General features: G+C 41.3%; 1 protein-coding gene across 1 annotated transcript in view; it reads left to right on the plus strand.

Annotated features, from left to right (window-relative positions):
* LOC141069662 (TLD domain-containing protein 2-like) overlaps positions 1-27301 on the plus strand; it is a 51529-nt gene that overhangs the window by 15002 nt on the left and 9226 nt on the right. Inside the window, exons 2-3 of the mRNA XM_073559437.1 lie at positions 14321-14491; positions 20453-20605. Coding sequence (XP_073415538.1) covers positions 14321-14491; positions 20453-20605 — 324 coding nt within the window. The remainder of the gene's footprint in view (positions 1-14320; positions 14492-20452; positions 20606-27301) is intronic.

Genomic DNA, 27301 nt, shown 5'->3' on the forward strand with positions numbered 1-27301 from the left:
ACACCTTTTGAAACCGTACTCTAGCAGAGGATTGACAAGAACAAAACGCATTTTTAATTACCGCCTCACAAGAGCAAGAAGAATGGTTGAATGTACCTTTGGTATTCTGACAGCCAAATGGCGGGTCCTATTGACTGCGATCAACCTCAAGACAGAAACTGTGGATGAGGTGATCAAAGCTTGCGTGGTACTCCACAATTTTGTTATCTGCAAGGAACCCATTTCCATTGAGGACACCTCTGAAGAAACCACCTTGCAAGATTACCATGACATTACCACTAGAAGTTCTGTGACGGTTTCAGTAATGAGGGACAATTTTGCTCTATACTTTATGTCACCTCAAGGCAGAGTACACTGGCAGGATGACAGAGTGTGAAAGATTTGTGCCCTTAACCAAACTTGTGTACCTTCTGTACCAACAGTATATACCTTTGCCAACCAAAGTTGGCTATCTTGTCATGGTCTTACTATTTTTACCTTTAGGCCACAGGTGTGTACCTGGTTGTGTTTTATGCAAAGTATTTCACCTTGTAACAAAAGTTGTGTACATTGTTAGGAAATCACCAACAATAAACACAACTTTTTAGGTGAAATACTTTGCTTCAAACACAACCAGGAACACAACTGTGGCAAAAAGGTAAAATGTACCCACAGTTATATACCTGGTTTTGAATACCTTTTTACCTTTGAAATACCCTGTATTTAACCTTTTTTTTAAACATAGTTCGCCGCAGAAAGAAATGACAGACAACCATTGTGAAACGATAATTTAACTTTTATTTAAAATATTTTTTTTTTTGTAAAATGTTTTTAATGTGCAAAAAACTTTTTTAATAAAGGTTTTAAAACCAATAGGCATTTTTTATTAAAAAACACATTACAAATCTGTGTAGTGTGGGGTGGAAATACTGCTGGAGGGTCTGCGGGACACTTCGACACTGGGAGTGTGGAGAGAGGACTGGGATCGTGGTGGGGAAGGAACAGTTAGAGGTGAAGGTGTGGAAAAAGCTACAGAATGGGTGGACATGTGGGAGGCAGAAGAGGTGGTGGGCGGTGGAGTGGAGGGTTGGGCAGGGACAGATGATGTTGATGGCAAGTTGTATGGGGAAGGAGTTTGGTAGGGGGAAGGAGTTTGGTACGGGGCAGGTTGCTTGAAGTGGGGAGATGTCTGGTACTGGGGAGGTTGCTGGTACTGGGGAGGTTGCTGGTACTGGGGAGGTGGCTGGTGCTGGGGAGGTGGATGGTATGTAATAGGAGGGGGAGGATGGAAAGTGGCTGGAGGGGGTGCAGGTGGAGGAACTACTGTGGTGGGAGGAGGAGGTTGGGAGGTAACGTGCTGGAGAGCACCGTGGCATGAATGCATTACATGCATCTGCTGGGTAGGAGAGAGCGTTTCCATGCGCTCCACAACAGACCTGAAAAAGGTGTGGTTTGGCGAAGATCTTGCTTCTGAATGCATGGTTTGCAGAAGTGTCTTCACCTCCAGAATGCTGGAGTTGATCTGCTGAAAGCCTGCGGAGATTTGCTCTGACAAGACTTTTAGACAGTTCTGGAAAGATGCATTCAGATGCAAGAACTCTGGCGCATAAGTCTTTTCCTGACCCCTCTGCCGCTGCCGCCCAGTACCTGCAGGTGTACTAGAGGTGGCAGGGGCAGAAGGGTGGGGTAAAGGGAAAGCGATCTCCTCACCAGCAGCTTCATGTAATGTAGGCGGCCACGATGCTACTGTGCTGGTGGATGGGACAGATGGGTCGAATGTGTGGGAAGGCTGGGAAGGTGCAGATGTACCGGGGCGGTCGAAGTGTCCCTCGGTGCCGGTCTCCTCAGGGATCACCTCAGAAGGGTCCAATCGTGCAGGCTCCCGAGTGCTGCTCACCGTGCTGTGGAATAAAGAGAAAAAAAAACAATTAAAATAGTGACATGGTATGGCCCTGGCTGAAAAAAAAAAAGTTACATAGAAACATTTTTTTTCACATGTGCTGTGTAATATTTACCTTCTGGTGACCATTGTTTCCCGGAGGAACGACAGGGCTTGTGCGTACTTGTACTTGCTCCTGCGTCCTCCAGATCCACTCGGGGCCCGCATCTCTTTATTGAACTCCTTCTTGAAACGATCCCTCACAGACCGCCACCGCTTCACAATTCTGTCCCCTGAAACGAGAAAGGAGTGGTTAGTATACAACATCAGTGTTTCCCAAACTCCAGTCCTCATGGTCCCCAGGGGTCATGTTTTCAGGATTTCCATAGTAAATGGAAATCCTGAACACATGATCCGTGGGGACCACGAGGACTGGAGTTCGGGAAACACTGGTTTACATCAAGCAACTGGTACTGTATATACTTACGCTCTTTAATCTGGGCCCGAGCATCGAGGTCCTCCCAGCGGTCCACAAGGAGCGAACAGATTTCCTCCCAGAGTCGTCGGGTAACGATCAGGTCAGCATGGCGGCGGTCAGCCATATTCCATAGCGGCTCCCTTTCTCTGACGAGATCGATGAGGTGTTCCACATCAATCCCTCCATCCTCACCGTCAGAGTTGGGAGCACGCTGTGAAGGCTGTTAAAGAAAAAGACAAAAATAACATAATTAGCCTCCACAAAAGAAATGAAATAAAAAGTGCAAAAAAAAAAGCAAAAATATTTATACTTACACGCTGGTGACCGCCGCGTTGCTGTCGCCGACGACCCTTGGAGGCACTGCGAGGACCTCTTGGCCGAGCACCAGATTGGGAAGACTAGAGAAGAAAACAAAAAATGTTATGTCTTTGGATGTAGGCATTTGTTTGCTGTGTGTGGTCTGCAGAACATTGTTTTCTATGTGTTGTGTGTAGTGTGATGTTGTGTTTCTGCGTTTGATGCAAAAAACTTACCAATTGTGAGCCCACTCCAGGTGTCTGTCCACCTCTTCCTTCTTCTTCTGGGAGCTCCTCTTCATCTTGTGATTCCTGTTTTTAAATAAAAGGCAATGAATAGACATATATTACAGAGATGATGGATTTTGGAAATAAAAACTTACCGTCAAACGCTGACGATGCGAGGGAGGGCTCCCAGAAGATGATGTGCTGTCTTCCTGCTGGCCAGACTCCATGCCTGTGGGTGGTGTTACTGCTGCTGCCAGTGCTGCCAGTGCTGCCACTGTTGCTGCTGCTGTCCGGCTTTTTTCGCCGGAGACAAAAAACGTTACAGTAGCCATTTTTTCCAGACGCCGGATCGCGACACATTGCCGGATCCGGCGAAAACCGGATGTAACGCATGGCCATCCGGCTCGATCCGGCTCTAATGCAAGTCAATGGGGGGGAAACCGGATCCGGCATTGCATTTCGCCGGATCCGGTTTTTGTCAAAACTGCCAGATCGCGCCTGACGGCGAAAACCTGATGTGTGAAAGAGGCCTTAATGTTGCTGCTCACAAGTCGCATGCAACTCACTTGCCATAAATTTTAATGCAAACATGCGACTTGTCTGCAACATTACTATTTCTTTATAGCAAAATTAAAACTGTAAAATAGTTCCAAATAAGTAGCACAAATGTTTTTGTCTTGCAACTTTTGCATGAAATTTATGCCACTTGGAAAACCTCACTAAAAGGGATTGTCCAGGAACAGAAAAAAAGTTTTTTGAATCTATTCCAAATAGAAATTACGGTATTTGAACATACAAATATACTTTAATTATATTGAAACCTGATATCTCAAATTCAGACTGTGGTCCCAGTAGCTGTATTTCCATTTTGGTTCCAGCCCAGTCAGACAGCCACCCCCTTCTCTGTGTCAATTAAATGACTAAACCAGCATCTTTCTCAATGATGGTTGATGCATAAATGGAGAAGGGGGCTGGTGAGAGGATTTAAATTGTCTTTAGAAGCTAGGAGTAGTCTCTGGAAATGGAAAAGATAAGAAAAAGGTTGGAAAACAATGCAAAGAGAACGTGACGTCCTGTTGTGAGAAAATGAATAGTAAGAATGCCCTTCTTAAAGTTTTTTTAAGTTGTATGTTCAGAGGTGGTGCACTCTTAAGCTGGAGTCACATGCAAAGGATCACTGGGACCGGGAGCGTGGAGAGAGGCGGGATGGCTGCGCGGGATGTCGGAAGGTGAGAATAACAATATTTTTTATTTTTTTTATTTTTTTTTACAGCTGATCGCTGGTCTCCCGCCTGTCACATGCAGCGATGCATGCTGGCCAGCGACGAAAAATATGTCCAGAGGTTTCTTGCAGCGATCAGCGATACCGGCAGGGGGGCCGGTCGCTGATCGCTGTCACACACAGCGATCTCGCTGGTGAGATCGCTGTTACGTCACAATGCGAAAAGTAAGCAGAACATTTGCGGATGGTACCCACGGTCCGGAGGAGAGGAGACTGTCCTTCGGGCTTTGGGTACCATATCCCTGTAAAAAATAGAATTAAAATAAAAAATATTATTATTCTCACCTTCCGGCGTCCCGCGCAGCCTTCCCGCCTCTCTCCACGCTTCCGGCATCTTCCGGTCCCAGTAATCCTTTGCGAGAATGACCACGATGACGTTGCGGTCTCGCGGGAGCACAACGCCTCGTGGTCATTCGCGATGACGTCGTTGGAGCGCATCGTCTCGCGGTCATTCGCGCAAAGGATTACTGGGACCGGAAGATGCCGGGAGCGTGGAGAGAGCTGGGAAGGCTGCGCGTGACGCTGGAAGGTGAGAATAACAATTTTTTTTTTTTTTTTTTACATCCTATCTTTTACTACTGATGTAGGCAGCATCAGTAGTAAAAAGTTGGTCACACTCTTCAAACACTGTTTGACGAGTGTGACCAACCTGTCAATCAGTTCTCCAAGCGATGCTACAGATCGCTTGGAAAATGCTAGCATTCTGCAAACTATTTACGCTTGCAAATCGCTAGTTTTTCCGCGGGAAAATCGCGGGAATTTAAAATGCGATTTTTTATTTATTTTTTTCCCGCGGAATGGAATTCTCGCGGTACCTTCCGTGAGAGTTCTGCTACGTGTGAACGTAGCCTTAAAGGGTATATAGGTGGATATTAGCACAGCCAGTGGGGGAGGTGCCAAACAGTAGGTTCCCAAACCTTTAGAATATCTATACCAAATACTGGGCACACTCATGAGATTCTGATGTGAGAAAGTAATTTTAATACATACAGTAGCCACTGTATAGCTACTATATGTATTAAAATTACTTTCTCACATCAGAATCTCATGAGTGTGCCCATCTTCAAGCGATGACGTCCTCTTCATTACTTCTGCTGCGGCTCCTGCGCAGGCGTACTTTATCTGCCTTGTTGAAGGAAGAGCAGAGTACTGCAGTGCACAGGCACCGGGAAAGGTCAGAGAGGTCCGATGCCTGCGCACTGCAGTACTTTACTCTGCCCTCAACAGGGCAGATAAAGTACGCCTGCGCAGGAGCCTCAGCAAAAGTAAGAAGGAGAACGTCATCGCTAGAAGATGGGAGGCGCCGGACCGCAACAACCATCAGACTGGACCCCCGGGTGAGTATAATCTAACTTGTTTTTCTTATCTTTCAGATTACATCGGGGGCTTATCTACAGCATTACAGAATGCTGTAGATAAGCCTCTGATGGCAGTGGCATCTCATAAGCCAAAAATGAGGTGACAGATTCCCTTTAAATGCCGCTGTCAGAGATTGACAGCAGCAATTAACAGGTTAACAACCGCGGGTGGGCATATGACCAAGGGGCACATGTCAGCTGTTCAAAACAGCTGACATGTGTCGGGAAAGATGTGGGTTCAGCTCCCAAGAGAATGTGTTCATTTTCTCCTGGTAGTCAAGCTTTTAGTAAGGAGGTCGGGCAGCACTTTAACATTATTTACCTGCAGAATAGTAAATGTAGGTAAATAGCATTTCTATTGTCAGGTTCCCTTTTATAACAGTATTATAGCTATTCTTCTCTGCAGCAGTTTATACATCTATGTTCATATTTGCTCCACAGTTTCCATGCCTGCGCAGCTGTCTATGATAACAATAGTGTGATTATCAAACTGCACGGCAGCTATTCCATGTCTCGTAACCCAGGAGCCACAGGCAATGCTATTCTACATCTTGAAAGAAAACTGGCACATCTACCTTTGAATATTATATTACACTTCCTTTAGTCACTTCTATTATTATTATTATTATTATTATTATTTCTGTTATTGCTGTTCAGGAATCATCATGTCAAGCATTCATCCATGGTGGCCTTGTGATAATACATCACAGCCTATATGATCACACAGAGCTGCAGTAAAAAGGCAGGGAGAAAGGAACTGAGCAAAAGACACAAATGAAGCCCATAAATCAAAATATATTGTGAAAACCAGGGCAACAAAGCAGCCAGATACATTTTAAGGCCGGGGTCACACTGGCGAGGAATACGGCTGAGAGGCGCTAAAAGCACGCATTAGACACGGACCAATGATTCTCTATGGGGTCCCTCGCACCAGGCGTATATTTCTCATCCGTATTCTACGGTCTGTGCCACTCGCTGCATGCTGCGATTGTCAGCGTACTACAGCCGTAGTATGCCAATGCAAGTCTATGGGTGCGCTAAAAATACGCATTACACACGGACCACACATGTGACTTGCAAGAAATACGCACCAGGTGTCTTTTAGCAAAACCGGCAATTCAGTGCGCTATACAGTAATCTCACACTGACACGTTTAATAAAGAAAGAAAGAATAGATCTATACACACAGAATACATACATATATATATATATATATATATATATAAGTATATATCTCTATGCATTCTATGTGTCTATATCTAATCTTTCGTTTCTGTTATAAACCCTCTCATTGGGCTCCATTATATGTCCATTTTGCAAGCCTGCGAGAAAAACTCGCCATACGGATGTCATACGGATTACATACGGATGCTTACATGCGCAAAATACGCGACCACACCTTGATTACAGATGACATACGGAGCACTGTTTAGGGGCCATTCATCCGTATTACGCATGTAAAATACTGACCGTATTTTGCGTCGGTTAGTGTGACCCCGGCCTCAGAAGTTTTTACTGATTACTGATCAACCTGACTGCTGCTGCCTCTAGGAAGGTCCAATCCATATAGAGTAGACTTATACACAGCTCCTCTTATGGTCAGTAGTTGGCAATAACTGGAGGTACAATTGACTGAACATCATCAGATCATCTTTTAAGAAAATAAGTGACATCAGTTTAATGAACCATTAAATGTCTGTTTGACCCAATGGTCCAAAACATTGACTAGTAATCTTTCTGTTTTCCACATAATGATACTGTTGCCACTGAAGTAATGGCAGACCTGTCAAGCTTGTAACTGGAGCTCAGGCTAACATTACATGTAGCAGTTTTGTATAGGGTCAGTGGGTGGACTATTTACACTACACAATGGGATGTGTTTAGCCAACATCATAGCATTACAAAAATGTGTTTATATCAACAATATGACAGGTCATTGTGCCAGGCGGCAACATGGTGATATCACAAATAATTCCACATCCAGTGATGCAGGACAAGGGAGCAGTGTTGTGCAAACCTACTGTGGAGACACAGGGGTCGGCGAGCGCCCCAGTTGGCTAAACCGTATAGACCAGGGATCGTCCCACCAAAAGCCCACTCTCCCTTTAACGTGGGCATAACGCTACTCAGACAACACAGGGTGAGGGTAAAACAGTGTGGCAATGCTTTACTGAACTACAAAGCAGGCAGATAACACGTAGAACAGTCCCAGCAAAATACCCCAAGATGGCGCACATTACAATGTCTCACCCTTCCGCTGACTCGCCGGGATAATGGCAGCTGTTACTTCAGCGCTCCCAGTGTCGACCTCCCCACCTGTGGCACACACAGAGAAGAGGTAACGACAAGCCTAAAGGGCCTGTCACACTAAGCGATATCTCTAGCAATATCGCTATAACGTCACTGTTTTTTGTGACGTAGCAGTGATATTGCTAGCGATATCGCTGTGTGTGATACTTACCTCCGACCGCTCCCCCGCTGGTTATCGCTGATCGCGCGAGAACGTCCTGGGCTGTTTCTCGTCGTCAGCTTCCTGCTGGGCTTCCTGTTGTGACGACGAGCGACGCGTGGACGCGGGCGGGAGGATGTCAGGATCGTCTCGTCTGACAGGTAAGTAGCGACCCCCGACCCGTGCGATGTCGCTGGTGAGATCTGCCTGTGTGGCAGCTCACTAGCGACCACTTAGCGATGCACCAGCGATCCTGACCGCGTCATATCGTTGCTGCATCGCTAAGTGTGACAGTACCTTAAGAAGAGATGACAGTCCATTCATTATTCCCAGCACAATAGCCACAATCAAATATCCAAAGGTATAGTATAGGAGGACAAAAGCAGAAGATAGGGGGGGTGGAACAAAGATAAAGTTTTCCCCCAAATGCAAACTGAAAACTCTTTAAATGGGGAGGAAGGGGAGAGCATAAATCAATACAAATCCTAAAATTTACACTAAAATGCCAGAGAATAAGTAAAGTGAATAGGTTACAAAGAACCAAACATAACTACTATATTACCACCATGACCTCGACGCGTTTCTTTATGATAATACTAGTTCATCAGGAGGTATGTTTTCACATTGGTCATTAGCACTTTATTTGCCATTTATTTTGAATAACCTCTGCATGTGGTGTGTAGTTATGTTGTGTTTTCATGTACAATTTACTTGCTATTCCATATGGTATGAATATGCATTTTGTTATCTCTCATTGGGGGAGTTTTTATTAGGAAGGGTTGATTAGTTAACATAGGGCCTGTTCAGTGTCTCCTAGGGTGAGAAGACATGGAGCAGGGGCGCCAAATTGCGTTTTTGATCTAGGTTGCCAACCTCCGCTGTTGGGTAGGGAATTTATTTAGGGTTGCATTTGAGGGAAAGCTTTATCTTTGTTCCACTCCCCCCTACCTTCTGCTTTTGTCCTCCTATACCATATCGTTGGAGATTTGATTGTAGCTATTGTCATGGGTATAATGAATCTCTATCTCCTACCCCTTGCTTTGAGTCTGTGGTTTTTGGGGGGTGGTATTGTTTTCATTTGTTTCAGCTTTTAATTAATATTAATAAAATATATATTTTTAAATATTGGATTATTTTGCTATGTGAGATATTTCTTAACATCCTCCAGATACAATTTTTCTTGTTAACCAGACTGTTATGATCATCTGGTAGGACAACCCATTAAAGGCCCGTATACACATTTAACTAAAGTTGGCCGATCTTGCCTATTTTAATGTTTCATGTGTATGGGGGCCTCACAAACCTCCACTGACAGAAGATGCCAGGGGAAAAAAGGCTTCAATCTTACAATTGTCGATTCTTTTTATTTTCCGAGAGATAACCCCTTGAGTAGTCTGCTAGCAGCTCTCTCATAGAGACCACATGAAAGACTGGCCAAGCTGACCATTCCTGTCTATGGAAGTCAGAGGCAATCCTGTTATTGGTGTAAAACTACTGCTAGGTAAAATGCTTGTTCAGCTAACGGCTCTCCTACCTGACTTCCCTATGAACATGAATCATCCATGTGTTTATTATTAATGATATAAGGGACCTATGATGTCAGACTTATGGTGTCACTTAACTCATGTATAAACCAAGGATCAAACAGGTAAACCACAGAAAATATTTTTTTCATTCACTTCAACGGGGCAGAGATGTAGTGATCTGGCGCTGAGAAAATATGAAGGCGGCAGGTGAGTATGAGACAGGGCAGGGGACTAAAATTTAAGACACCACTCCAGCGGTGAAATAAAAAAAAAACCCGCTGGCCTGGTGCTTTAAGACTTATCAAAAGATCAGAAGTTTTCAGGTCATCAGGTTGTTGATTTCTCAGTGTATGTATTTCACAGATAGTAGTTTATTAACTACCATGAGACCGAAGAGAGAAGAAATGACGCAGAATTACAGACATGAAAGGACAAGTAGATAATTTTTGTCTCCACCCTTTGTCATAATTTTCTGGTGAACTGCCAGAGAAGATGAGCAATTGAGCAATGGCCTATTTTTTTTATGATGTCTGAAAAGTTATGTTTTACCCAATACACCGTCAACACTTCAAGGCCATATGTAGAAGGATCCTCATAATTCTTTTTATTGTGACTTCAGCATTCCTGCTTGGTGTAATATTAAATAATTTGTCCCCAGTATGACCTTGGGGGTTATGAATTGGACAATACTGTATGTCTTAGGTCAGGCTGAAATCTTCAGCGCAGCAGTAATCTATATATATAAAATTGTATGTATGTGTGTATCACCAACCAATCATGAAACATCTTTCATTTCACCAGATCTGTTTAAATGAAGCTGAGCTGTGATTGGTTGCTATGAGCAACAGTTTTCCTTGCAACCAATCACTAAGCATTTTTCATTTCAACAGAGCTGTTTAAAAGAAGCTGAGCTGTGATTGGTTGCTATGAGCAACAGTTTTCTCACTCGACAACACCTCAGCAAACACTGACATGGTGGGAGAAATCTAGCATCCCTGGGAACATAAGCTCCCAGGCATTGTCTGCCCCCCAGAAAGAAGCACATGACAGAAATGAATCACCCCCTCCCGTGCAGATATACCCATCACACATCCTCCATCCCATAGGCGCATCTTCCCTCTTAAAGGGATCTCAGTTATGGAAGTTAGGGCAAATCCCTCAGCCCTCTGATACTGACCCCAGGCCTCTCTTAAAGGGATCATTGGCATGGAAGTTAGGGCAAATCCATCCAGCGCTTTGGTTTTGACCCCAGGCCTCTCTTAAAGGGATCCCCGGTATGGAATTTGGACCGTTCCACTCAGCGCCGTGGTTCTGACCCTAGGGTCTCTTAAAGGGATCATTTGTATGGAAGTTAGGGCAATTCCATTAAGCGCTCTGGTTCTGACCACAGGGTCTCTTAAAGGGATCCCCGCTATGGAAGTGAGGGCAAATCCACTCTGCGCTTTGGTACTGACCCCAGGCCTCTCTTAAAGGGATCTCCGGTATGGAAGATAGGGCAAATCCCTCAGCACTCTGATTCTGACCCCATGCTTCTATTAAAGGGATCATTGGTATGGAAGTCAGGGCAATTCCAATCAGCGTTCTGGTTCTAACCCCAGGCCACTCTTAAAGGGATAATTGGTATGGAAGTTAGGGCAATTCCACTCATCGCTCTGTTTCTGACCCCAGTCTCTCTTAAAGGGATAATTGGTATGGAAGTTAGGGCAAATCCACTCAGCGCTCTGGTTCTGACCCCAGGCCCCTCCGGTATGGAAGTTAGGGTAAATCCCTCAGCGCTCTGATTCTCACCCCAGGCTTCTATTAATGGGATCATTGGTATGGAAGTTAGGGCAATTCCACTCAGCGCTCTGGTTCTGATCCCAGGCCCCTCCGGTATGGAAGTTAGGACCGTTCCACTCAGCGCTGTGGTTCTGACCCCAGGATTCTATTAAAGGGATCATTGGTAAGCAAGTCAGGGCAAATCCACTCAGCGCTCTGTTTCTGACCCCAGTCTCTCTTAAAGGGATAATTGGTATGGAAGTTAGGGCAATTCCACTCAGCGCTCTGGTTCTGACCCCAGGCCCCTCCGGTATGGAAGTTAGGGTAAATCCCTCAGCGCTCTGATTCTCACCCCAGGCTTCTATTAAAGGGATCATTTGTATGGAAGTCAGGGCAATTCCACTCAGCGTTCTGGTTCTGACCCCAGGCCTCTCTTAAAGGGATAATTGGTATGGAAGTTAGGGCAATTCCACTCAGTGCTCTGGTTCTGACCCCAGGCCCTTCCGGTATGGAAGTTAGGACCGTTCCACTCAGCGCTGTGGTTCTGACCCCAGGATTCTATTAAAGGGATCATTGGTATGCAAGTCAGGGCAAATCCACTCAGCATTCTGGTTCTGACCCCAGTCTCTCTTAAAAGGATAATTGGTATGGAAGTTAGGGCAATTCCACTCAGCGCTCTGGTTCTGACCCCAGGCCCCTCCGGTATGGAAGTTAGGGCAAATCCCTCAGCCCTCTAATACTGACCCCAGGCCTCTCTTAAAGGGATCATTGGCATGGAAGTTAGGGCAAATGCACTCAGCGCTCTGGTTCTGACGCCAGGCCTCTCTTAAAGGGATCCGCGGTATGGAATTTAGGACCGTTCCACTCAGCACTCTGGTTCTGACCCCAGGCTGATGGGATGATGTGGGATATTAAGGGTAGTAGTCCGGTGCCTCTGGCTGACGGGATGATGTGGGATATTTGGGGTAGTAGTCTGTGGCTCTGGCTGATGGGAGAGATTAGGGGTAGTAGTCTGGTGGCTCTGACGGAATTATGTGGAATATTAGTGGTAGTAGTCCGGCGGCTGTGACGGGATGATGTGGGATACTAGTGGTAGTTGTCCAGTGGCTCTGGCTGACTGGTTGATGTGGGATATTGGGGGTAGTAGTCTGGTGGCTCTGGCTGACAGGACGATGTGGGATATTAGGGGTAGTAGTCTGGTAGCTCTGGCTGACGGGATGATGTGGGATATTATAGTGAATGTGGCTATGTGGAGTGGGCGGGGCTATACACAGCTTTATATTATACAGTGGGGCAAAAAAGTATTTAGTCAGTCAGCAATAGTGCAAGTTCCACCACTTAAAAAGATGAGAGGCGTCTGTAATTTACATCATAGGTAGACCTCAACTATGGGAGACAAACTGAGAAAAAAAAATCCAGAAAATCACATTGTCTGTTTTTTTTTCATTTTATTTGCATATTATGGTGGAAAATAAGTATTTGGTCAGAAACAAAATTTCATCTCAATACTTTGTGATATATCCTTTGTTGGCAATGACAGAGGTCAAACGTTTTCTGTAAGTCTTCACAAGGTTGCCACACACTGTTGTTGGTATGTTGGCCCATTCCTCCATGCAGATCTCCTCTAGAGCAGTGATGTTTTTGGCTTTTCGCTTGGCAACACGGACTTTCAACTCCCTCCAAAGGTTTTCTATAGGGTTGAGATCTGGAGACTGGCTAGGCCACTCCAGGACCTTGAAATGCTTCTTACGAAGCCACTCCTTCGTTGCCCTGGCGGTGTGCTTTGGATCATTGTCATGTTGAAAGACCCAGCCACGTTTCATCTTCAATGCCCTTGCTGATGGAAGGAGGTTTGCACTCAAAATCTCACGATACATGGCCCCATTCATTCTTTCATGTACCCGGATCAGTCGTCCTGGCCCCTTTGCAGAGAAACAGCCCCAAAGCATGATGTTTCCACCACCATGCTTTACAGTAGGTATGGTGTTTGATGGATGCAACTCAGTATTCTTTTTCCTCCAAACACGACAAGTTGTGTTTCTACCAAACAGTTCCAGTTTGGTTTCATCAGACCATAGGACATTCTCCCAAAACTCCTCTGGATCATCCAAATGCTCTCTAGCAAACTTCAGATGGGCCCGGACATGTACAGGCTTAAGCAGTGGGACACGTCTGGCACTGCAGGATCTGAGTCCATGGTGGCGTAGTGTGTTACTTATGGTAGGCCTTGTTACATTGGTCCCAGCTCTCTGCAGTTCATTCACTAGGTCCCCCCGCGTGGTTCTGGGATTTTTGCTCACCGTTCTTGTGATCATTCTGACCCCACGGGGTGGGATTTTGCGTGGAGCACCAGATCGAGGGAGATTATCAGTGGTCTTGTATGTCTTCCATTTTCTAATTATTGCTCCCACAGTTGATTTCTTCACTCCAAGCTGGTTGGCTATTGCAGATTCAGTCTTCCCAGCCTGGTGCAGGGCTACAATTTTGTTTCTGGTGTCCTTTCACAGCTCTTTGGTCTTCACCATAGTGGAGTTTGGAGTCAGACTGTTTGAGGGTGTGCACAGGTGTCTTTTTATATTGATAACAAGTTTAAACAGGTGCCATTACTACAGGTAATGAGTGGAGGAAAGAGGAGACTCTTAAAGAAGAAGTTACAGGTCTGTGAGAGCCAGAAATCTTGATTGCTTGTTTCTGACCAAATACTTATTTTCCACCATAATATGCAAATAAAATGAAAAAAAAACAGACAATGTGATTTTCTGGATTTTTTTTTCTCAGTTTGTCTCCCATAGTTGAGGTCTACCTATGATGTAAATTACAGACGCCTCTCATCTTTTTAAGTGGTGGAACTCGCACTATTGCTGACTGACTAAATACTTTTTTGCCCCACTGTATATATATATATATATATATATATATATAATCATTATAATTTGTTATAACTAACCGTAGGTAGTTACTATGCCCCGGCAACGCTGGCCTCTTCAGCTAGTAAGAATATAAAAAGAAAATGTGTCAAACTGTCAAGTGTGCTCAAAACTGACATAACATACACAAAATCTGAAAATTTATTACATCTTCTAATAGAAAAATAACCTGCAAGAAGCAATCTCCAGTGATGACGATTCAGATTATGAGATTATTGAAGACTCCGACACCAAGAAACAAGAAAAAGTATGTGGGAAACCAAAAGAAGAGGTGGACGAGCCCATTTTAATTGGAAGTAGTCAAATTTTAGAGAACGATCATGTCAAACAGGTGAGTAGTCATTGTGTTAATGCTATAGATTGTTCTTCTTAATGTCATTGGGTGAAGATTTATCTAGTGCATGGAAATGTTGAGTCGAAAATATTTATTGTGGCTTTAATTATTTAAAGTACTTCTAAAAACTGAGCCGCAATCTAAACTACAGCTATGGGCAACCACTTAATTGTTTGAAAAATCTTCCTTAAAGGGTTATTCCCTTCTTTATAGATTGGTATTGGATCGTGCTTGTAAAAACAAGAACTTTTTCAATTTACTGTATCTTAAAATTTATAGTCATTCTTGAGATGTGAAGAATTTTCTTTTGCATACAGTTCATTGCCTGGACAATCAACCTCCACTGCGGACTAGCAGCAGTGGCCGATCATGCACAGTACTCATATTAAAGGGGTACGCCACTACTCGAACAAATTTTTCTCAATCCCCACAGATGCCTAGATACCCCACGTAAAATAATATACTCTCTTCCGGGCGCCGTTCCAGTGATACCCACTCCTGCTCTCTCGATGCTTGCATTACACTTATATTGCGAAAGCTCTGCAGCCAATCTTCGGCCATTTCCTTATCATTTCCTTCAGATGAAAGTGACACCCGAAAGAAACGAGAACATTCTGCTACGCTCTGATTTCTTTCAGGTGTCAGTTTTGTCCAAAAGAAATGAGAGTGAAGCTGCTGCTGTTTGGCTGCAGGGCTCGCATGGCATAATAATGTGACACGAGCCTCGAGAGGAGGTGTCAACATCGCTAGAATGGCGCTGGAAACAGAGGTGAGTATAGCTGCAATTTTTTTACATGTTGGAACTATTGTGATTGGGAAGGCGTTGTCCAAGAAGTGGACAACCCCTAAGTTATTTACATGTACTATTAATACTTATTCGCTTTTTTACTGCAGGGTATTTGCTCATTGTTTTCATCCTAAACAGTAAACTGCAAAAATGCTTGTTTTTACAGGCACTATCTAACAAGACTCGGGTATGAAAGTGGGAATAAACTTTTAAAGAAGTTGTATTTTCTAATATTGGCGAATATGATCTGCAATTGTCTTCCTGGTCCTGTCAGGGTTTTAACGTTAGCTGAATTGCATTGATATTATCTCTTTAAGGGCACAGCAAGACTGCCGTATTACTCATGCCAGGATTGCATCGCATTGCAGTGCAATCCTTGGACTGGCTGTCGGCTCTCCTGACCTGAACGTGGCAACTGCACAGAAATACATGCTGTCACGCTTAGGTCAGGAGTGCCAATAGCCAGTCTGAGGATTGCGATGTGAGTAATACAACCGTCTGACTACACCGTTAATTTTCATAATCAAGCATTTCATAAATCCTAATTCTCACTCAGATGTAGCCACTGATAAGCGGCTGATGCTTCTGGCGCTTCTGTAACTAGCACTGACAAAACTAGGAGATCCAACGTTGCACCTCACATTGCCAGCAGTTAAAAAACCAGTTGGAAGCATTTTAACATTAAAGGGCTTTCCAGGATAGAAATTCTGTGTTTGGCCTCAAAATTTCATCAATTTGTTTTTTTCATCATTTTTTATGTTTTGTTTGTCTTTTTTTACCGTTCTTGTGTCATCTTTTTTTCCACGATCGTCTACTAGTCACCAGTCCATGAAAAATGTACAGCACACACAGACTGCATCCTCGTTCTATTCTTATAAGCAGACCCATTAACTTGAATACATTTCCGTAGCCCCATGGCATAGAATGTGTTCAAGTGCTGCCTGAGGGTAAAATACACTACTATACAGATGACAAACACTGACTTGTGAATTATTCAGATTCTGTGACATTTCTGTAATATTTATTCCTGTGAAATCACTTTGTGGTGTGCACTTTCAGGGGCATATCTATATGAAAAAACGGGTTGAAGTTCGACCTGGAAATTTATGCCTGAGGGGTCACTGCCACATAAGAGCAGGTTCAGATGGCAATATGAAAAATTGGGCCAGTCAAGTCTGCAGATTCAGAATATGAAAACAAGGAGGAAAAAGAGTCCAAAGCTACATGAAAAATAATCATTTTATTGAATATTCAAAAGCACAAGAGAACAGGGTAAAGTCAAGCAAAAAGACAGTCAAAAGATGATGGTAACCAATGTACCCAGAACAATAGCAGCCTCATTAACAACAAAGGAGGTTACTCATATGTAACAGGTTGGAGGTTGAGATGGCTAAAATAACAATATGTACCTGAGATACATAGCGTGTTTAGAACACTAAAAGTGTTGAAAATCCCACAAAAAGGAGCTAAATGGAAGTAATAAAAAAATAAACAAAGTGCCATATAGCTTACTCATCCAGCAATAATAGCAAGGGGATCGTCAAGCACACTGCACAGTAGTGAGACCAAAATATTGCACACTAACCCAATACAATGAGAAAGGTAAAGGCTCAATGCCTCACAAACGTACCCATCATGACAGACCGCGTTTTGTATAGATCAGGCGACTAATATTAACCAACAGGCCAGACCTTATATCAAATATAAGGGTTGAGGGTCACTTGGGTAATAGTGATCACAAAATAATAAGTTTTCATGTATCCTTTAATAAGATGTGTAGTAGAGGGGTTACAAGGACACTAAACTTCAAGAAAGCAAATCTCCAATGGATGAGAGATGATCTTGGTGCAATTAACTGGGACGATATCCTGAGACATAAAAATACACAAAGAAAATGGGAGACGTTTATTAGCATCCTGAATAGGACCTGTGCACAATATATACCGTATGGGAATAAGCATGCGAGAAATAGGAAGAAACCACTATGGCTAAATAGAGCTATAAGGGGTGCAATAAGAGATAAAAATAAAGCATTTAGAGAATTAAAGCAAGTAGGTAGTGATGAGGCATTAAATAAATGCAGAAAATTAAATAAATTCTGTGAAAAGCAAATCAAGACGGCAAAGATCGAGACAGAGAAAGTAAAAATAATCCCAAAATATTCTTTAACTACATAAATAGTAAGAAACTAAAAAATGATAGTGTTGGCCCCCTTAAAAATAGTCTGGGTGAAATGGTGGATGAGGATGAGGAAAAAGCCAATATGCTAAACGACTTTTTTCAACAGTATTTACACAAGAAAATCCCATGACAGATAACATGATCAGTGATAAAAATTCTCCATTAAATGTCACCTGCTTAACCCAGCAGGAAGTACGGCGGCGTCTAAAAATCACTAAAATTGACAAATCCCTGGGCCCGGATGGGATGCACCCCCGAGTACTGCAGGAATTAAGTAGAGTCATAGATAGACCATTATTTTTAATCTTTAAAGATTCCATAATAACAGGGTCTGTACCACAGGACTGGCGTATGGCAAATGTGGTGCCAATATTCAAAAAGGGGACAAAAACTGAACTTGGAAATTATAGGCCAGTGAGCTTAACCTCTAGTATGGGTAAAATCCTGGAGGGTTTTCTAAGAGATGCTATACTGGAGTATCTGAAGAAGAATAACCTCATGACCCAATATCAACATGGGCTTACGAGGGACCGTTCCTGTGAGACTAATCTGATAAGGTTTTATGAAGAGGTAAGTTCCGGACTGGACCAAGGGAATGCAGTGGACGTGGTGTACATGGACTTTTCAAAAGCTTTTGATATAGTGTAAGTGGGTTAAGAGCTGGCTCAGGGATAGGAAGCAAAGGGTGGTTATTAATGGAGCACACTCGGACTTGGTCACGGTTAGCAGTGGGGTAACACAGGGGTCAGTATTGGGCCCGCTTCTTTTTAACATATTTATTAATGACCTTGTAGTGGGCATAGAGAGTAGAATTTCAATATTTGCAGATGACACTAAACTCTGCAGGGTAACCAATACAGAGGAGGACAATTTTATATTACAGGAGGATTTATGTAAATTAGAAGCTTGGGCTGATAAATGGCAAATGAGCTTTAATGGGGATAAATGTAAGGTCATGCACTTGGGTAGAACGAACAAGATGTATAATTATGTGCTTAATTATAAAGCAATGGACAAAACTGTCACTGAAAAAGACCTGGGTGTATGGGTGGACGACAAACTTACATTTAGTGGCCAGTGTCAGGCAGCTGCTGCAAAGGCAAATAAAATAATTGGACGCATTAAAAGAGGCATAGATGCTCATGAGGAGAACATAATTTTACCTCTCTACAAGTCACTAGTGCGACCACACTTAGAATACTGTGTACAGTTCTGGTCTCCGGTGTATAAGAAAGACATAGCTGAACTGGAGCGGGTGCAGAGAAGAGCAACCAAGGTTATTAGAGAACTGGAGGGTCTGCAATACCAAGACAGGTCATTACACTTGGGGTTAATTAGTTTGGAAAATCGAAGGCTTCGGGGTGATCTTATTACAATGTATAAATATATGCGGGGACAATACAAAGACCTTTCTAATGATCTTTTTACTCTTAGACCTGTGACGGGGACAAGGGGGCATCCTCTACGTCTGGAGGAAAGAAGGTTTAAGCATACTAACAGATGCGGATTCTTTACTGTAAGAGCAGTGAGACTATGGAACTTTCTGCCATATGATGTTGTAATGAGTGATTCACTACTAAAATTTAAGAAGGGACTGGATGCCTTTCTTGAAAAGTATAATATTACAGGGTATATACACTAGTTTCCTTAATATTGCGTTGATCCAGGGAGCTAGTCTAATTGCCGTATGTGGAGTCGGGAAGGAATTTTTTTCCCCAATGTGAAGCTTACTGTTTGCCACATGGGTTTTTTTTGCCTTCCTCTGGATCAACATGTTAGGGCACATTAGGATAGGATATGGGTTGAACTAGATGGACTTAAAGTCTTCCTTCAACCTTAATAACTGTTACTATGTTACTATGTTGCAGTGACCAAAAAAACAGTCATTCTGGAGTTTTGATTTTTTTTTTTTCATTATGCCATTTACTCATCTTAATAATTCTTTTTATATTTTCATCATGAATTTCTTAATACAGTGATACCAAATATGTGTATTTTTTATTTTATTTTTATTGTTTTATTTTGAATGAGGCAAAAGGGGAGTGATTTGAATTTTTAATTTTTTATATTTTTAAAAATATATATATTTTTTAAATTTACTACAATTGTCTCCTTAGGAGACTTGAAGCTATGATCTTCTGATCGCTTGTGCTACGTAGACCTGCTATATGTAGCAAAAATCATCTGCTATGCATGCCAGCCAAGGACCGGCATTCATAGCAGATCAACAAAAACAAGCACAGGGATCATATGCAGACCTCCAATTGTCATGTCAAACCCATCAGTGCCCCGCGATCATTTGAAACGGGCAGGGTTTGTGACGCACTTCTGGCGAGATCATGTTACATGCTGCTGTCAGAGTTTGACAGCGGCATTCAACATGTTAACAGCCATAGGTGGATCGCGATTTCAACCTCAGCTGTTAGGGGTACGTGACTGCTGATCAAATCAACTGTCATGTGCTGGAAAAAATGCGGGCTCAGAACCTGATCCCACCTCAAAGGGGAATGCACATCCTATGACGTACCCATACATCGTAGGTCTTGAAGGGGTTGAAAAAGATTAGTTCATGCATCATTTTTTTTCCCCATGCGTACCATCATTCGGTGTGGAAATTAGCCTCCTAGTGCTTTAGCTACTACAACTGGTCTGGTGTACACATAAATGCGGACAGAAATGGCACTCGTCTGAACGAGCCTTAAATGGGTATCGGTAATATAAATTGCAATTTTGCTATGTAGGTTTTTAAAAATACAAAAATTAATGGATATATATATCTCTGTCTCCAGTATCTCCTCATTATGGGAGTATTTAATGTTTGGCATGTCTAGATGAATTATGGCAAAGTGTTTCTCCACATACAGTGTGCCATGTGTTATTAAGACATTGTTGTATTGGAAACAGCTTTCTGATAATTAATACTGAATGCTGTCATTAGTGTCTTCATTTATTTTTATCTGTGTAAAATATAGTGATATCATTGTTTTTAGATTGCTCAACAATTGCCACCTAAAGTCATCGGTCACAACTGGAAGCTGCAATACAGCACAGACAAACATGGCTGCAGCCTGAGGACTATGTATCGTACTATGAATGCAACCAGCTCACCAGTGTTACTAGTAGTCAAGGATAATGAAGGAACGGTAAGATTGTTCTCATAGAATGCTCACTGAGAAATGTGTTGCAATACAATGTGATGCCATAACATGAGTTATCAGCACATCTATCAGACATACATTGCCAGGCTTGCCTTCTTACAGGTCAATGCTCCTGTATTTATTAGAGTAGCTCTAGGTGGGAAAGATGTTAGGGTCACACCCAAAGGCTTCAAAAGCTATTCTTTTGTGTGTAGTGGAATACCTGTGTCACAGGTTTACCGCGTTACAGAGGAGCCAGAAGACCACAGCGCCTGATTTCTCCTACTCCTGCACTGATTAGAATCACTTCACTTTCATATCCATTTCCTATATAATCTGGGCCCTGGCTATCACTGATTGTCATAGCTAGCTTATGCTGCATGGCTGGAGGTTGTCGTTAGTTGTTGTTGGAGAAGGTGCTTGGTGGATTTATCTGTGACTTGCTAGGTTTTGAGTGTGTGATAATTCCCTTTCTTCTCCTACTTTGGTTTAACCTCTTCCTCCACTCCCCGGTGTTTACCTCTGTTGTTTAGGAGTGTATATTTGTATGATTGGTATTTTCCTTTATCCCTGTTCATAGTACCTTGTTAATCTGGTAGCTGTATTACGTTACACTACCACACAACTCTTCCCTGGTTGGGGGAAGGGTACAGACTGAGGGCGGATTCAGGAGCTAAGACAAGGTACTGGGAAACAGTGCGAGCTACGGCGCTCCTAGTATTAGGGACAGGGAAGGCGCCCTTGGTCCTGGGATACCAGACATCAGAGTCATGACAACCTAGACATGAAATTGGAGATTCATAGCAAAGATGTAATGTGCTCACATGGTAATGGTGCTGCTCCCTGCCACAACATCACCACACTATGCGAATACACCCTAACACCTGCAAAAAAATTACCATTTTTCATTAGCGTGCTAAAAGCAATTTTCATCCTATTTTGCTCCATGTGTCGATTTTTAACATCCATCTTTCTCACAAGCAAAACAAAAACTAATAGAATTAGATAGATGAATTGGTTTACATATTTACCCAAAATAGAACAGGTCTTTGTTTTTTTTTTATATTGAGACCAGAAGCCTGACGTATATGGCTTCATAGACTACAATTTGTCAGTGTGCTGGTAATGTAAGTCATTAACAGCATGTGCTCAGATCATGAAACCTGTGGCCTATCTGGTCATCACTAGTGTTGAGCATTCCGATACTGCAAATATTGGGTATCGGCCGATATTCGCTGTATCAGAATTCCGATACCGAGTACCGATATTTTTTCAATATCGGATATCGGAATCGGAAGTTCCCATAATGCAATGAGCCACTGTTGTGGCTGTGATTGGCTGCCGAAATGACGTCATCATGATGCGTGGTCTGTGCGCATCATGATGCGCCGTCAGTTCGGGCCTTCCGGGGGGTCTGTGCCGACTGCCGGGGGGGTCTGTGCCGACTGCCCGGGGGTCTGTACCGGCCTGCCCGGGGGTCTGTGCCGGCCGCCCGGGGGTCTGTGCCGGCCGCCCGGGGGTCTGTGCCGGCCGCCCGGGGGTCTGTGCGGCCTACCGGGGGGCTGTACCGGCCTGCCGGGGGGCTGTGCCGGCCTGCCGGGGGTCTGTGCCGACTGCCCGGGGGTCTGTGCGGACTGCCGGGGGTCTGTACCGGCCTGCCGGGGGGCTGTGCCGACTGTCCGGGGGTCTGTGCAGGCTGCGGGGGTCTGTGCAGGCATCGTCCGATGGGACTACAAGTCCCATCGGGCGATGCGTGTTACCATGACGGTGATTAACACATTAGCCAATGATGGGACAGTAGTAGTCCCATCATCCGGCTAATGTGTTGAATGTAAAAAAAAAAAAATACATACATGCAACATACATGCTACATGCTACATACATACTACATATATACTACATGCATGCAACATACATACAACATATATACTACATGCAACATGCATACTACATATATACTACATGCATGCAACATACATACTACATATATACCACATATATACTACATTCATGCAACATACATATATACTACATGCAACATGCATACTACATATATACCACATATATACTACATGCATGCAACATACATATATACTACATGCATACTACATATATACTACATGCATGCAACATACATACTACATATACCACATGCATGCAACATGCATACTACATATATATCATATGCATGCAACATACATATATACAACATATATACTACATGCAACATACATATATACAACATATATACTACATGCAACATACATACTACATATATACTACATGCATGCAACATACATATATACTACATGCAACATACATACTACATATATACTACATGCATGCAACATACATACTACATACATACTACATATATACTACATGCATACTACATATATACCACATGCATGCAACATACATATATACAACATATATACTACATGCATGCAACATGCACACTACATATATACCACATATATACTACATGCATGCAGCATACATACATACAACATACATACTACATGCATGCAACATGCATAGTACATATATACCACATATATACCACATGCATGCAACATAAATATATACTACATATATACTACATGCAACATGCATACTACATATATACTACATGCATGCAACATACATACTACATATATACCACATGCATGGAACATGCATACTACATATATACCACAAATATACTACATGCATACTACATATATACCACATATATACTACATGCATGCAACATACATATATACTACATATATACTACATGCAACATGCATACTACATATATACTACATGCATGCAACATACATACTACATATATACCATATGCATGCAACATGCATACTACATACTGTATATACCAAATATATACTACATGCATACTACATATATACCACATGCATGCAACATACATATATACAACATATATACTACATGCAACATACATACTACATATATACTACATGCATGCAACATACATACTACATATATGCAACATACATACTACATACATACTACATATATACTACTTGCATACTACATATATACCACATGCATGCAACATACATATATACTACATGCATACTACATATATACCACATATATACTACATGCATGCAGCATACATACAACATATATGCTACATGCATACTACATATATACCACATATATACTACATGCATGCAACATACATATATACTACATGCAACATGCATACTACATATATACTACATGCATGCAACATACATACTACATATATACCATATGCATGCAACATGCATACTACATATATACCAAATATATACTACATGCATACTACATATATACCACATGCATGCAACATACATATATACAACATATATACTACATGCAACATACATACTACATATATACTACATGCATGCAACATACATACTACATATATGCAACATACATACTACATACATACTACATATATACCACATGCATGCAACATACATATATACTACATGCATACTACATATATACCACATATATACTACATGCATGCAGCATACATACAACATATATGCTACATGCATACTACATATATACCACATATATACTACATGCATGCAACATAAATATATACAACATGCATACTACATATATACTACATGCATGCAACATACATACATACTACATATATACCACATGCATGCAACATGCATACTACATATATACCACATATATACTACATGCATACTACATATATACCACATGCATGCAACATACATATATACAACATATATACTACATGCATGCAACATACATATATACAACATATACTACATGCAACATACTACATATATACTACATATATACTACATGCATGCAACATACATACTACATATATACTACATGCATACTACATATATACCACATGCATGCAACATACATATATACTACATGCATGCAACATGCATACTACATATATACCACATATATACTACATGCATGCAACATACATATATAAAACATATATACTACATGCAACATACATACTACATATATACTACATGCATGCAACATGCATACTACATATATACTACATGCATGCAACATACATACTACATATATACCACATATATACTACATGCATACTACATATATACCACATGCATGCAACATACATATATACTACATATATACTACATGCATGCAACATACATATATACAACATATATACTACATGCATGCAACATGCATACTACATATATACCACATATATACTACATGCATGCAACATACATATATACTACATACATACTACATATATACCACATGCATACTACATATAAACCACATATATACTACATGCATGCAACATACATATATACTACATACTACATACATACTACATATATACCACATGCATGCAACATACATATATACTACATACAATACATTCATACAATACATACATATAGACATACAGTACATATAACATAGAGTACATACTCACCATCACTTTGTTCCCCGAAGCCATTGTCATCTGTAGAATAAATATTAAAATAACAAACCACCAATATACTTACTCCTGATCCGCAGAAGTCCACGAGTGTCCCACGACGATCTTGCGTGGAGAACAGCAGCATCAGCTGATGCTACCGTTCTCTACCGGCTCCAGGAATCCAATGACGGGAGGTAGGTATCCTTCCACACTGTATTCCTCCGCCACTGTAAAAAAAAAAAGTTGCATGCATGTAGTATATATGTGGTATATATGTATGTTGCATGCATGTGGTATATATGTAGTATGCATGTAGTATATATGTGGTATATATGTTGTATATACTGTATGTAGTATGTATGTTGCATGCATGTGGTATATATGTAGTATGCATGTTGCATGCATGTAGTATATATGTTGTATATATGTATGTTGCATGCATGTGGTATATATGTAGTATGCATGTAGTATGTTGTATGCATGTAGTATATATGTAGTATGTATGTTGCATGTAGTATATATATGTAGTATATATGTATGTTGCATGCATGTAGTATATATGTTGCATGTAGTATATATGTTGTATATATGTATGTTGCATGCATGTAGTATATATGTAGTATATATAGTATGCATGTTGCATGCATGTGGTATATATGTAGTATGTATGTTGCATGCATGTAGTATATATGTAGTATGCATGTTGCATGTAGTATATATGTAGTATATATGTGGTATATATGTTGCATGCATGTAGTATATATGTTGCATGTATGTATGTTGCATGCATGTAGTATATATGTTGCATGCATGTAGTATATATGTAGTATGCATGTTGCATGCATGTAGTATATATGTTGAATATATGTATGTTGCATGCATGTGGTATATATGTAGTATGCATGTAGTATATATGGTATATATGTAGTATGTATGTTGCATGCATGTAGTATGCATGTTGTATATATGTAGTATGTATGTTGCATGTAGTATATATGTATGTTGCATGCATGTATTATATGTGGTATATATGTAGTATGCATGTTGCATGCATGTAGTATATATGTTGTATATATGTATGTTGCATGCATGTGGTATGTATGTAGTATGTATGTAGTATGTATGTTGCATGCATGTAGTATATATGTAGTATGTATGTTGCATGTAGTATATATGTATGTTGCATGCATGTAGTATATATGTGGTATATATGTAGTATGCATGTTGCATGCATGTAGTATATATGTTGTATATATGTATGTTGCATGCATGTGGTATGTATGTAGTATGTATGTAGTATGTATGTTGCATGCATGTAGTATATATGTTGTATATATGTATGTTGCAGGTAGTATATATGTTGTATATATGTATGTTGCATGTAGTATATATGTAGTATGTATGTATGTTGCATGCATGTGGTATATATGTGGTATATATGTAGTATGCATGTTGCATGCATGTAGTATATATGTAGTATGTATGTTGCATGCATGTAGTATATATGTAGTATGCATGTTGCATGTAGTATATATGTTGCATGCATGTAGTATATATGTGGTATATATGTAGTATGCATGTAGTATATATGTAGTATGCATGTAGTATATATGTTGTATGTATGTATGTTGCATGCATGTAGTATGCATGTAGTATATATGTAGTATGCATGTAGTATATATGTAGTATGTATGCATGTTGCATGTAGTATATATGTAATATGCATGTTGCATGCATGTAGTATGCATGTTGCATGTAGTATGTATGTTGCATGTAGTATATATGTAGTATATATGTTGCATGCATGTAGTATATATGTGGTATATATGTAGTTTGCATGTTGCATGCATGTGGTATATATGTAGTATGCATGGTGCATGTAGTATATATGTAGTATATATGTATGTTGCATGCATGTAGTATATATGTGGTATATATGTAGTTTGCATGTTGCATGCATGTAGTATATATGTAGTATGCATGTTGCAAGTAGTATATATGTAGTATGTTGCATGCATGTAGTATATATGTATCATGCATGTTGCACGCATGTAGTATGTATGTTGCATGCATGTAGTATATATGTTGTATGTATGTAGCATGTATGTAGTATGTATGTTGCATGTATGTAGCATGTATTTTTTTTTTACATTCAGCACATTAGCCGGATGATGGGACTACTACTGTCCCATCATTGGCTAATGTGTCAATCACTG

The sequence above is a fragment of the Dendrobates tinctorius genome, unplaced genomic scaffold (genome assembly GCF_039654945.1).
Source record: "Dendrobates tinctorius isolate UK_male_01 unplaced genomic scaffold, ASM3965494v1 ptg000270l, whole genome shotgun sequence".
Lineage (NCBI taxonomy): Eukaryota > Metazoa > Chordata > Amphibia > Anura > Dendrobatidae > Dendrobates > Dendrobates tinctorius.